The sequence below is a fragment of the Triticum urartu genome, chromosome 3, assembly GCF_003073215.2.
Source record: "Triticum urartu cultivar G1812 chromosome 3, Tu2.1, whole genome shotgun sequence".
Taxonomy (NCBI): domain Eukaryota; kingdom Viridiplantae; phylum Streptophyta; class Magnoliopsida; order Poales; family Poaceae; genus Triticum; species Triticum urartu.
Window position 1 is genome coordinate 4,983,694 of NC_053024.1, and position 13,109 is coordinate 4,996,802.

General features: G+C 49.9%; 1 protein-coding gene across 1 annotated transcript; it reads left to right on the forward strand.

Moving 5' to 3' along the window:
• The first annotated feature begins 9,217 nt into the window (after positions 1-9,217).
• On the forward strand, positions 9,218-10,118 carry LOC125547509. The gene is made up of 2 exons (XM_048711357.1): positions 9,218-9,346; positions 9,447-10,118. The coding sequence occupies exons 1-2, from the start codon at positions 9,244-9,246 to the stop codon at positions 9,812-9,814; spliced, it is 471 nt and encodes a 156-aa protein (XP_048567314.1). The 5' UTR covers positions 9,218-9,243; the 3' UTR covers positions 9,815-10,118.
• Positions 10,119-13,109: the final 2,991 nt, after the last annotated feature.

Genomic DNA, 13,109 nt, shown 5'->3' on the forward strand with positions numbered 1-13,109 from the left:
CCCTCGACTCCCTCTCCCACCTCTCCTGCCCGCCGCCGCCGGGCAAAGCCCGGTTGGCGTCGGCGGCGGCGAGATCTATCCTCCCCGCCGCCGGAGTTATGAATATGTATTGTGCCAATGTGCCTAGGAGGCAAAGTTTCGCGGCCTGGCTACGCCTGGGCCTTTTTTCCTTTTCTTGATAGTTAGAATGACAAACAGGCGCAAACGGCCATTTGGCCTAAGCAGCTTGCTTTTACATGTTTTGTTTTAGGGGAAAAGGACAAATGGACCCTATGTTTTCCCATTAAAGTAAAGAAGCCCTTGATACTCTCATGAATTGAATATTGTGTTTATGTATATGGACCGGCAATTGGTTTGTGATGCATCCGTATATTTATGCTAGTTCTATTTATTATGATTCTATCTTTTTATTTGTATGTGTTATGTTTCCTATGTAACTAAATGTTAGCAAGAGATCACATTCCCAATCAAAATAAAATTGACCTTTCACTATCATATTTGAGCAACAGACATAGGATTAAGAACATGGTGGGAGATCCAGCTAACTATTGTAAAATGACCTCCTCAAGTGTTCAGAACGTACTATGCTTGTGACAAAAATGTCGTAATAATAAAAGCAATGAGGCAATGCAAAGTGGACATAGAGATAGTACAATATGGACCCCCAAAAAAATCCATACATAGCACTTACGACACTATATATACACACATGTACTGGGAACGTAGATAGCAAACTGAGTGAATAAATTTCATTTGTATGGTACAAGCTCCAAACAAAATAAAAGCTAGCAAAAAACCCAAACAATCCCTAGATGTTTCCCTCTTCTGCACACAGAAGCACCAGACTTCAGAAACTAGCAGTTTGTGTCGCTTTATTCACATCTGTTTGGGCCACAACACAAGAAAGCCAAATGTTCAAAGAGATATGTAAATGCACCATATGCATCGGGCAGGCAAGGCAAAATGTCAGGGCACCTCCTATAGGCCGACAACAATCGGGTCTAGCATATCCCTCTCCTGCAACCTCCTTATTATGTGCCTTCCACTGTTGCATAAAGGCAATCATTTTTAACACAAATTCCCTCGCCTAGCACAAATGAGCTTGTCCACTAAGAAGTTTATTTGTTGTGAGTGGTCCAAAAGGTCCAAGCTATTGCAGCAAAGCCAAGCTAGAAGAGGTGCCTCCTCATACTGGTGTAATTCGCATGGATAGTGAATAGATCATCAAAATTGTTAGAGTTGTGTCGAATATTATTGTACAAGGTAGGTTACAGTTGAACTTGGTTTTGGACTGTGTGTAGACAGGGTAGGAGTTGTGTCCTAATAGGACACTTGTATCATAGGCCTCTCATATATATCGGGCGTAGACACACGATGTAACCTATGCCAACATAATATCACAGGCACGCGGGGGTGCCGGCGGCGTGTGCCGGCGCCCGGGTGGCCGGGGTGCGGTATTGTAGTGGTGTCATGGGGAGGAGCGCCCGTAGTCATGCCCCGGAGATGTAGCCATATCGGTGAACCTCGTTAACAAATCTCGGCGTCGTGCTCGTGTGATTTCTTGATCCTCGGATGATCGATGGAGTGCCTCGGATTATTCTAACAAGTGGTATCATGAGCAAGGTTACGAGGAGGCCGTGGAAGTTGATCTTGAGGAGAGGAGCGAAAAGATTCGTCAAATTGATCGTGCATCAGACAATTGAATCGGCGGCTGCGGAAGATCGATGGTGCGGCATGGATCTATTCGGGTTCCTTGAAGTGATCGAAGGCATCAGGTTCTTGCAGCGTACTCAAAGGGCCGTCTCGGCGAGATCGATCAGATCGCGTACAGGCGGCGGCAACGTAAGGCAGTCGTCCAGCGGCGGCGGCGCTCAGGATCGTCGTTCGGAATCGACAGCGGTACAAGGGCAGGCGATAGAGCCAGGCAGGCAGCGATCGTCAGGGGCCATGCTCGATGGCAGGCGGCCCAAGCAGTGCTATAGATGCTGGTGATGGGCTGTGAATAGTTGTGCTGACCACGGGGCGGTGTGCAGCCAGGGCTGGCAGGCCAGGCCCAGGCGCTGCGCGGTTGGAGGCGTGCCGCGTGTGTGCGTGCGTCGAGCGTGGGAGCTGCCCAGGCGAGATGATGTGCCTTGCTGTGTGGCGGCTGTGCGTGGTGCGTATGGAGCTGCAGACACGAGTTTTGTTGAAAAAAAGGAAGGGTCTGGACCAGTGATTGCTAGCGTTGGTTGGTGCTATTCATCGTGAGCAAGGAGAAGGAGAGGCAAAGTCAAGCATACATGGAGACGTGGTGGAGTTTTGGATCTCTATGACCTCGTGCATACGGAAAGGCTGCTAGATGGATTTCCTCATTGGTTCTCTTTGCTTGGTACACGTACAGATCATATACGGGATGACAGCGGTCGTATGCTGCAATTAATAAAGACGCGGAGTCGCAGGTCCAGATGGAGATTGGCTGGTTCGACCAGCTACGTGTAATCAAGTGTTGCATCAGGACGCAGATGGTATTTTCACATCATATGACCATGAAGTTGGGGGAAAACAGAGAACTTTGGTAACGGCATTTGTGGGTGAATAATTTGCTGAAGCAACGATGCTTGATGGTGTAGCGGGATGCCAAGTCAATAAAGATGGACCATCTGCGGCGGATGGCGGCGTGCATATAAGGCTTGGAGGAGTCTGGAGCATGTCGTGGTAGGGATCATGCAAACACATGGCGTCAAGCAATGCACGGAGATGTGCGGGCGGACACGATGCAGGGTGGAGTATGGTTGCAGTCGGATAGTTTCGGCTGGGTCGGACTAGACTGTCTGACGGACAGACATGGATGTTGGTCAAAGCAGAAGACGGCGGTGATTTCAGCGACAACGACATAGGAGCGTGATGCTGATGATGGCCGACTTCTGGGGCGTGGAAACACTTGGTGTAGGCCTGAGGGCTTGTGCGGCTTCGACAGACTATGGCACATGGTTGATTCAAGACGGTGCACATGAGAGCTTGGAGTCGACAGGGCGCGGGAGGGTGGCACGTACAACCACCATGGAGTCATGTTGAAGGTGGAGTTGGAGTACGATGGAGAACTACACTCTGTGCTGATGGAGGGGCTACGGCGTAAATGCATGGAGAGTCGAAGCCTATTTCAGCGGGATATCGAGAGACACGTGGATCGGATTGGGGCCCAATGGTCTGATGGAGACGTGATACTTGACATCGGTCGATGATGATCGGTGGTTCTCTGCAGTGGGGGTTGAGGCAATGTGGGCAAGCTACCCGGGAGACTCGACCAGGACAACAGAGGCTCGACGCGGTGATAGCGGCGAGGCGTGCGGTAAACACGGGACACAGCGATAGGCCAAGGCACTGGTGGTCAGACATGTGGTCAGAAAAATTGTGCAGGTGGTGCTGAAGCAGTGTTGACGAGTACCAGATTCAAGTTGGTGACTGGGTCTATCGGTGCTAGTTGATGGACAAGAGTTGACCATGGAGAATTTGAGAAAGTGGCGGAAAGTCTGAAATTGTCAAAAGCTGAGACAATACATGGCCGTATATCCTGTGGTGTTGGGTGCACATGGCAAAGTGCGGATGACAAATACAGAAGGAGGCGAAGTGCTATAGCTAGTGAGACAACTGCGAATTTGACTCAGGGTGACACAGGGCGACGGTGTAATTTCAAGTTCCGGACAGACGGTCAAGAAAGAGCGGTGTTGTTGAGTTCAGGTAACTCTTATATGTGGAGTCCAATACGTGAGTTGTTCACTTTCACGCAGACAGTGGTCGGTGTGTGATGGCGTTGAACGGATTCTCCGGAAGTTGGGAGCACGGACTAGAGTAACAAGGAACTTAATTTTGCTCGAGTGTTGACTGTGGTCAAGACGAGAAGGGGCTACAGTTGCAGGTGGAGTCAGTCTGAAAGTAGCAACAATGCTCATGGCGTATCTCAAGTCCAATGTACATGAAGGTTCGACGCATGGATGATTCCAAGGTGATGGAGAATATTCGCCAAGGTGGAGTTTTATTAGAGTTGTGTCGAATATTACTATACAAGGTAGGTTACAGTTGGACTTGGTTTTGGACTATGTGTAGATAGGGTAGGAGTTGTGTCCTAATAGGACACTTGTATCCTAGGCCTCTCATATATATCGGGGGTAGACACATGATGTAACCTATGCCAACATAATAGCACAGGCACGCGGGGGTGCCGGTGGTGTGTGCCGGCGTCCGGGCGGCCGGGGTGTGGTATTGTAGCGGTGTCATGGGGAGGAGCGTCCGTAGTCATGCCCCGGGGATGTAGCCATATCGGTGAACCTCGTTAACATATCTCGGCGGCGTGCTTGTGTGATTTCTTGATCCTCGGATGATCGACGGAGTGCCTCGGATTATTCTAACAAAAATAAGCGTGGAATTAGGAGCAACCCACAACTTCCATGACACAATTCCAAATGAACTGATCTGATACAGAGAGGAAAAAGATGTGGTTGTTTTCCTCATCCATGACATCACGGGGACAAACCAGTCCTTGGGCGTTTCCATTTAGAGACCTCCATTTTTCGATGAAAGATGACACCTAATCAACTGCAAGGTGAAGATTTTTATTTTCACCAGGTTGTAATCTTCCAATAGGTTGAGCCCGACGAGTAGACACGCATTGGCTAAGGGTCCAATAGATCTTACCTGAATGAAGTGATATGTTCGGCATCGCCAAGGCCCTCAAAGATGCCCTCTCATTTCCTCTGTTGCGAACGTCCTTCAAAACGAAATGCCGAGAGTCTATTATGGAGAATGTTTCAAACAATAGTGGTTGCAAATAGCCGACTATAACCTCACTGTAGCCCCTCTATAGCGCTTTGAGCATGGTGCTGCTAAATGAAATTCATGTATAATTATTCAATAAAGTTGCCGAATAGCGAGCTATAGCCCCGCTATAATTAACGTCACTATAGCTGATTTGGACAATTGTCGCTATTTGACATAGCCCGCTATTTAAGACCATGATTACGGATAACGGAGGCAACATAGTGTTATGGGTCCAAGAAAATGGTAAACAGAGAGGGGAATTCATCTTTGTGTGATCTAGGACCATGGCAATGTCAAACCAGTACAGGGTGGTGACACCATCCCCCATAGAGAACCGGCTCCCCATGGACCCATGGTTCAAGAACCTGGATAGTGCACCGGAATCAGGACCCCTCCCAATGAGAGAGCAAGATAATAGATGTTGATGTTGAAAGTATAATTTAATTTATTCAACTAGACCAAAGACTGCCTTCATCTCCCAGAGAACCTTCCAAACCCACTTGAGGAGAAGGAAAACATTCATCCCACGAGACGCCAAGATACCCTTGCCATCTTGATCCCTCGGTTTGCAAATGTTAGCCTGAGGGAGTCCTGGATTAGGGGGTGTCCGGATAACCGGACTATCACCTTTGGCCGGACTGTTGGACTATGAAAATACAAGATTGAAGACTTCGTCCCGTGTCCAGATGAGACTTTCCTTGGCGTGGAAAACAAGTTTGGCAATACGGATATGTAGATCTCCTCCCATTGTAACCGACTCTGTGTAACCCTAGCCCTCTTCGGTGTCTATATAAACCGGAGGGTTTTAGTCCGTAGGACAACAACAATCATACCATAGGCTAGCTTCTAGGGTTTAGCCTCTCTGATCTCGTGGTAGATCTACTCTTGTACTACCCATATCATCGATATTAATCAAGCAGGAGTAGGGTTTTACCTCCATCAAGAGGGCCCAAACCTGGGTAAAAACATTGTGTCCCTTGTCTCCTGTTACCATCCGCCTAGACGCACAGTTTGGGACCCCTACCCGAGATCCGCCGGTTTTGACACCGACATTGGTGCTTTCATTGAGAGTTCCTCTGTGTCGTCATCTTTAGGCCCGATGGCTCCTCCGATCATCAACAGCGATACGGTCCAGGGTGAGACTTTTTCTCCCCGGACAGATCTTCGTGTTCGATGGCTTTGCACTGCGGGCTAATTCGCTTGGCCATCTGGAGCAGGTCGAAAGCTACGCCCCTAATCATCAGGTCAGATTTGGAAGTTTGAACTACACGGCTGACATCCGCAGAGACTTGATCTTCGACGGATTCGAGCCACAGCCGGCGCGCCGCACTGTCACGATGGGCATGATTTAGCTCTGCCGTCGAACAGTGCCCTGAAGGCCGCACCCGCATCCGCTCCGACCCTTAGCTCGGAGCCAACTGCGCCGATCAAGGACGGATGGCTAGACCCCGCCGCGGGGGCTGCAGTCTCAACGGCGATCGAGCCGAACTCCAGCCTTATCCTCTGCGAAGCCCGTGACTCCAAAGTGCCGGACTCTTCTCCGGACTCCGAACCCTCCGTGCCCTTGCCAATCGAATCCGATTGGGCGCCGATCATGGAATTCACCGCCGCGGATATCTTTTAGCACTCGCCCTTCGACGACATTCTGAATTCACTAAGGTCTCTCTCTTTGTCAGGAGAGTCCTGACCGGATTATGACCCACAGGATCGGGGTGTGGACGACGAAGAAATTCGACGCCCACCCACCACCCACTTCATAGCCACTGTCAATGATTTAACCGACATGCTAGACTTCGACTCCGAAGACATCGACGGTATGGACGACGATGTAGGAGACGAACAGGAACCAGCGCCTATAGGGCACTGGAAAGCCACCTCATCATATGACATATATATGGTGGATACACCCAAAGAAGGCAATGGCGACGGAACAACGGGGGATGACCCCTCCAAGAAGCAACCTAAGCGTCGGCGTCAGCGGCGCCGCTCTAAGTCCATGCTCTGCGGTTTGCAAAGGTACTTTGCCATGTGTCAGTTCTAGTTCATATATTTTGAAAGTGGATGCCCGTTTTGACATATAATTTGTTGTGATGGTACCAGGGCGTGCATTTGGCCAGGGGACTGGGGAGAGGCCAGGGGGAGGAGGAAATCATCTTGGTCAGGGGGATGGGGAGGGCCCAAAAGGAGAAGGATACCATCTTGGTCAGGGGGGTGTGGAGGGCCCCGGGGAAGAAGGATACCATTTTGGTCAGGGGGGCGGGGAGGGCCCTGGGGGAGAAGGATACCATTTTGGTCAGGGGGGTGGGGATGGCCCAGGAGGAGAATGATACCATTTTGGTCAGGGGGCTGGGGATGGCCCAGGAGGAGAATGATACCATTTTGGTCAGGGGGGGGGGGGGGGGGAGGGCTCCGGGGGAGAAGGAAACAGGGCAGCAGAAAACAGGGAAGGAGGAAGCCAAGTAAGACGTCAAGGAACCACAGGTGACGTGATGGCTCCTGGCATGGCGCGGTTACTGGAAGCTGATTGGTGCTTGTCTCCCCGAAGGTGGTTTGGGATGATGCCTCTATCTTTAGAGCAAGTGTTGGTTTTCGTTGTAATTTGTGCTGTGATCCCTAACTTTTTCAAGCATTTGTATCTCATAATAGTAGGTTTTTGCCTCATAGTGCTCGTGCGAGAGCGAACATCATTCACAACAGGTTTCTTACTAGTGTTCCAACTCGCAACTCTCTTTATTATTTTTGTTCTTCCCTTCCCCCCTTTTTAACGCTTGTAAGCGTTATTTTCATAAGCAATTAGTGGAAATGGGGTTAGTTCGGTTGTAAACCCAAACAAAGTGAAACTATCGAATTCGACCAGTGAGGCCATCCCAGTTGTACTCGGACTACTCAAACAAGTCTTATTTTGTAATGTGGAAAGTTGAGTATACATGCCAATCTTACATCTCTCCGTATCTTGGCATAATCGTTAGCTAATACATATTGACCTTGCAACTAAAGCAATGTATGTATCCCATATCCATTGCAATTAAAACAAATGCATGCATGTGAGGACGAGAAATGCCATAATAGTTGGTTTGTAGAAGAGTTAAGAGATTTGATATCAGGCAGAACATTTTATTTAACACACTAATGAGGGTATTTACGTGTTGGAATCCTCCTTGGAATATATGATATCCCACCACCAGCATTTCCCTTTTGTTCTTGCGTGTCAATGAGTACAATATTTTAGCGAATGGCCACACATAGTCAGTTTGGCGATCCTAGTCACAATGTTAATGATCCAGAATCAAGAGAGAATGGCCCTTTATTGAATAATAATGCATATGGACTTTTAATACCCTTTTCGATAAATTTGGTCAAGCTTCATGGTCTGATTTAGGAGAAAAAGGAGTTGAGATATACTCAGACAAGTCATTGAGAATGCGAGGAGGAAGAAGTGAGGGGTGCTGGCTTGCTGTTGAAGCGAGGACGTGCGTGACACAGGCTCGGGTCGACATCCTAGCGACTTAGGATGTGCGACCAAGAATGGCACCATACGCCCTCCCGGCTGCCAAACATGTTTCTCCTAGCCGTTGTGTGCCGCCGCATCTCTGGCCCCATGCGCCTCGTCGTTCCACATCTCTGCTGGCCATCTGCTGCACGCCATGCCGCACAAGATATGTGCCTTGCCGCTGCACAGGGTGCGCGAGCCATCACCACACGACCTCCACGCACAAACTTTGGCCACATACCATATATGGGGAAAATGGTCTTTTGATGTGTCATTTAACACCATTGAGGTTCAAAATGGATAAAAATGTCATAAATGACAAAAAAAATTAGATTCAATATTTGATTTTTTTTAGAAAAGGAGGATTACCCCAGCCTCTGTATCAGATTCGATGTTAGATAGGAAAAAAAAAGTTTTTCAGTGTCAAATAGGGAAGCAAAATTTAAGATAGTATTAAATAAGGAATTCTTTCATGTTACATACAGTCATTATCATTTAACAGCAGGTTTGCTTGACCGATTCAGTTCAAGCCATGCGCTGGGATGGATGGGACATCACGGACAAGCAGAGGGACGACTTGGAGCACTTGACTTGGGCTAGATTAGACTGGAAGAATGGCAGTGCAGAAGTGTAGATGGCGGTGATCAGAGCATGGTTAATTAGATCGAACGAAGAGCATGGTTAGATTAGAATCACTTGATAAATGCCAGTGCCATCGATCTGGTCAGAGAAGCCGTTGCCCCGTTGGCTGTTCAAGCATCGCTCAACTTCCGAGACGCTGCAATTTGGCAATTTGGCAAAGGATGAATATTCGGTACGTATACGTACTGAGAGATGACTTTGACCTGCAATCACCCACTAATTGATGAAAATGTCAGTAACTCCTATAAAAGAAGCCGTACGTTGGGAACTGTCTAGAGACACAAGGCTAATACCAAGCTAGTAGTTTGGTATCGATAATGAGGCGATCTGCTTCTTCGTCCTGGCTCGCACGCGCCGTGCTCCTCCTGCCTATTATCGCATGGTGCTTCCTGCTGCCATGCTGTGCCGCTAGGCCCAAAGGTAACCCCTGGCGGACCCTGTTATTTTTATCTTTGGAGTCGATGTTCATACTGGCACTAGTTGTGATGTGATTTGCATCTCGGCCCATGGTGGTGTGCAGGCTTTAATTTTCCAACCTGGTGGCGCGGACGAGGAATACAGCCGCAATCACCTATGCCCGGGAAATCAAGGGGACAGAACCATGACTACGCTCCGCTGCCAGAACTTGCGCCGCCCGGGCCGCCGAAGCAACATTACTGCCCGGGGTGTGGCCATGACTACGCTCCACCGCCGTTGGTGGGTGTGGCACTTGAGTCGCCCGGGCCGCCGGAGCAACATCGCTGCCCGGGGTGTGACCATGTCTACGGTCTGCCTCCGGCAGGTACTCCACTTGCGACGCCTGAGCCACCGAAGCAACAGGACTGCCCGGGGTGTGCACATGACTACACTCTGCCGCACAAGGCGGGTACGGCACTTCCAGTACCATAAGAACCTACCCGACACAAGGTTCAGAACAACGTCCCACGAACCTTCACCCGGGGCTGCAACAACGGTAGAAGAGGAGAGATTGCCTGATTCAACCAACTTTGTACAATTATTAGTGGCATTGTATGTTTGGACATCACGAACTAGTTTCCTTCAATTTCAATTTTTTTTCTCCTAGACATTTTCGTTTTCACCAAAGCAAGAGTTTCATGATTTTCCGTTCGGTTTTTACAATTCTTGTCCATTAGACGGCCAAGAAAGTGGAATAGCAACAATGCACATATGCAGTGTAGTGAAATTCGAACTACACGATATATATACAACCAAGTCTTGTAGATTCGGCGAGCGGTTGCACGTGGCACGGGTGCGCGTGCTCGGGACCGCTCGGTGGTCTAGGTGCGATGCTGCAACTCTGTTTTTTTTGGGGTAAGGGTCGTGGCTCGCTGAGACGATGGTGGTTTTTGCTGGCGGAGCGTGTGTCATGGCGGTGGTTGCAGTTGTGGTCAGTGGTTGTGGTTTGGGTTGGTGCGACAACCATGATAGATCAGACTTTTGTCGAAGCCGGTGCTCAGGGTGTGTGACTATGACATGGGAGGGGGGCTATTGATGGACCTAGCGAGGACACTCGCCACTGACTAGCAGGAGAATGATGAGTCCTGTGCTTTTCTGGACTTGGCAGCCGACATGATGTTGTTATGTCCGGGATGAAATACTTTCAGTGGCCTTTGGGTGTTGTTTCCCTCCTTGTAGCCATCATTGTGAACCTCCAGCTCTTCCTTTGATTTATTCTTCATTTAAAAGCCCTAGATCCATATTGGATCGGACAACGATGACGTCTCCGAAAAAAGTTGCCCCGTTGGGGCAGTTTTTTTGGAATCATTGACCCTTGTCAGTCGTTTGGCATCTCATTTGTGCCGCGTTTGGTTTGTTAGCTCTCCTTGGTTGCGTCTGGTGGTGGCGGTGGAAGTGCTCTGTGGCGACCGTCGATACCTTGGTAGTCTTGGTTTTGTTGGTCAACCTACTCTCAATGATGCTCGTGGGACGACGAGGTCTTAGTGTTTGGTGCCCTTCGACGACACTTGAGGGTTCGTTACCTTTCATAGTGCTCAAGTGCACCCTTTCAATGACGGTAGTTTTTGGTGAGGCCAAGAGGAGGTGCATGGGCTGTCTCGGCGAAACTCATTGCCCTACGGCACAATCTGCCGCTCTCCTTGTCACGACGTGGCTAGGCGGTGGGAGATCATTCTATAGTGTTTACAACGCTCCTAACTCTTCAAGGTGCAGAGTGATCGCAAGCCAAGATGGTGACTTCTTCTCTATGTCTTCTCGACATAGAATCTCCTTTCAACTGGTCTAATAAAGGCAGTCCCTGCTCTTCACAGTCTGATCTAGTGTTGATGGCTGTTATGTTCTTGCTGATGGCTGCTTGTCGCAGCTCGTTTCTGGTCCCCTCTCTCTTACTGGCCATCTCTCTCTCTCTCTCTCTCTCTGCACGCGCGCGTGTGTATGTGTGGGTGTGCCTTGTGCTACATTTTGTCTTAGGAAGTGAGAGAGAGGAGCTAAAAAAAGGATGATTGGCTGTATGACCACTTACAAAGTCACAATCACCAAACCACTAAGGGCATCTCCAACGCACGGTGCTTAGAGAGGCGCCAGGATTTCTTCCCTATTGAATTCCTGGTCGATCGGCTGGAGGAGCCGAACGATGCGTCGACGCAAAGAGAAGCATCGAGCACTTCGCTCCTTTCTTTCATGCATGAGGCGCATGGCCAGTGTAATTAGCGTTCGATTAGCAACGGCAGTTAGCGTCTTGCGTTGGAAGACCTGGTCGCTTAGATGTTTTTCAACTTAATAATGTTTTCCTCTCCTCTATAAGCGGCTAGTCGCTTACATGTTTTTCAATTTAATAATCTTTTCCTCTCCTCTATAAGTGACTAGTCAAGTGGCGGGTGTTGTAGATGCCCTAACAATGATACATGCACGGCTTGGAAATCTCGATAATGTGCCCGTAAAAAAAACTACAATACAAAGTGAAGTATTCATCCAAGACTATGTTTTCCTCTTCAGGTTAAAAATTACGTTTTCTAGACAAGGTTAGAGAATCTACAACCGGACCTCTCAAACCCGTCCCATACGTCCGGGTGGACCGACGGCCACTGCCTGGTCATGATTTTTTGACCCAGACGGGCCTTTCAAACGGCCCTCAAACACCCGAGCTGATCGGCACCCCCTATATCCAGCCCAAATATGTGGCGGATATGGGACCCCCGGGCCCGCCCGCCCCGTGGGACTGACGAAGGGGTCTCAGCCGAAAACGCCCTCAAACCCAGCGGTCCGAAAGCTCGTCTCCTCCGTTGGACCGATGGCGCGGCTCCGGCAGGCAGCATAGTGCATTGCCCGGCTATTTAAGTCGACCCCCGGCACCGAAACCCTACCATCCATCCACATTTTCCTCCTCCTGTCCATCGCCGCCATCACTTTTCAATCCACCCGTTCGCTTAGTAGCCATGCCCCCAAGCTGCCGGGTGAGGAGCGAGCCCTTTCTGACGCCGGAGCGCTAGCTCGAGCTCCTTGAGCAGATCCGAGCTAGGCGCGAAGCCCGGATCGCCGCGGGGTTACCTCCGGATGCAGTTGACCGGAGAAGGAGTTGGAGAAGGAGGAGGAGGAAGAGCCGGAGGAGGAGGATGTGGGGACGCTGACGACGGGGATCTGCAGGCGGAGCAACATGCCATCCTCGATTCCCTCCGGTCGGAGTTGGCTGCAGAGGCAAGACGCCGTCGCCGGCAGTAGATGGAGGCACAAGAGGCTGCAGAGGAGGCGGAGATGTTCGCCTACATGGATGAGGTCGAGCAGGAGGAGGATGAGCCGGAGCCCTCCTACCCGCCCGTCCAGCCGGCACCCGGCACCATTGTCGTGGACATCTCCGACGATGAAGAGTAGCTAGGGCAGCACGTAGTTGTAGTACGTAGGATTACTTTTCAATGCTTTGTATGGATCTAGACGTTGAAATATGAAAGAGGCGGATGCAAAGTGGCTAATCTAAGGCATGCAAGGTCAGAGCCCGCGGACGCGTCTGGGTGCATCTGCGGGCGATTGAGGGGCCGGATTTCTAGATTCCGAATGTGCATGCTCATATGCATCAACATTGGTGCTTTCATTGAGAGTTCCTCTGTGTCGTCATCTTTAGGCCCGATGGCTCCTCCGATCATCAACAGCGATACGGTCCAGGGTGAGACTTTTTCTCCCCGGACAGATCTTCGTGTTTGGTGGCTTTGCACTGCGGGCTAATTCGCTTGGC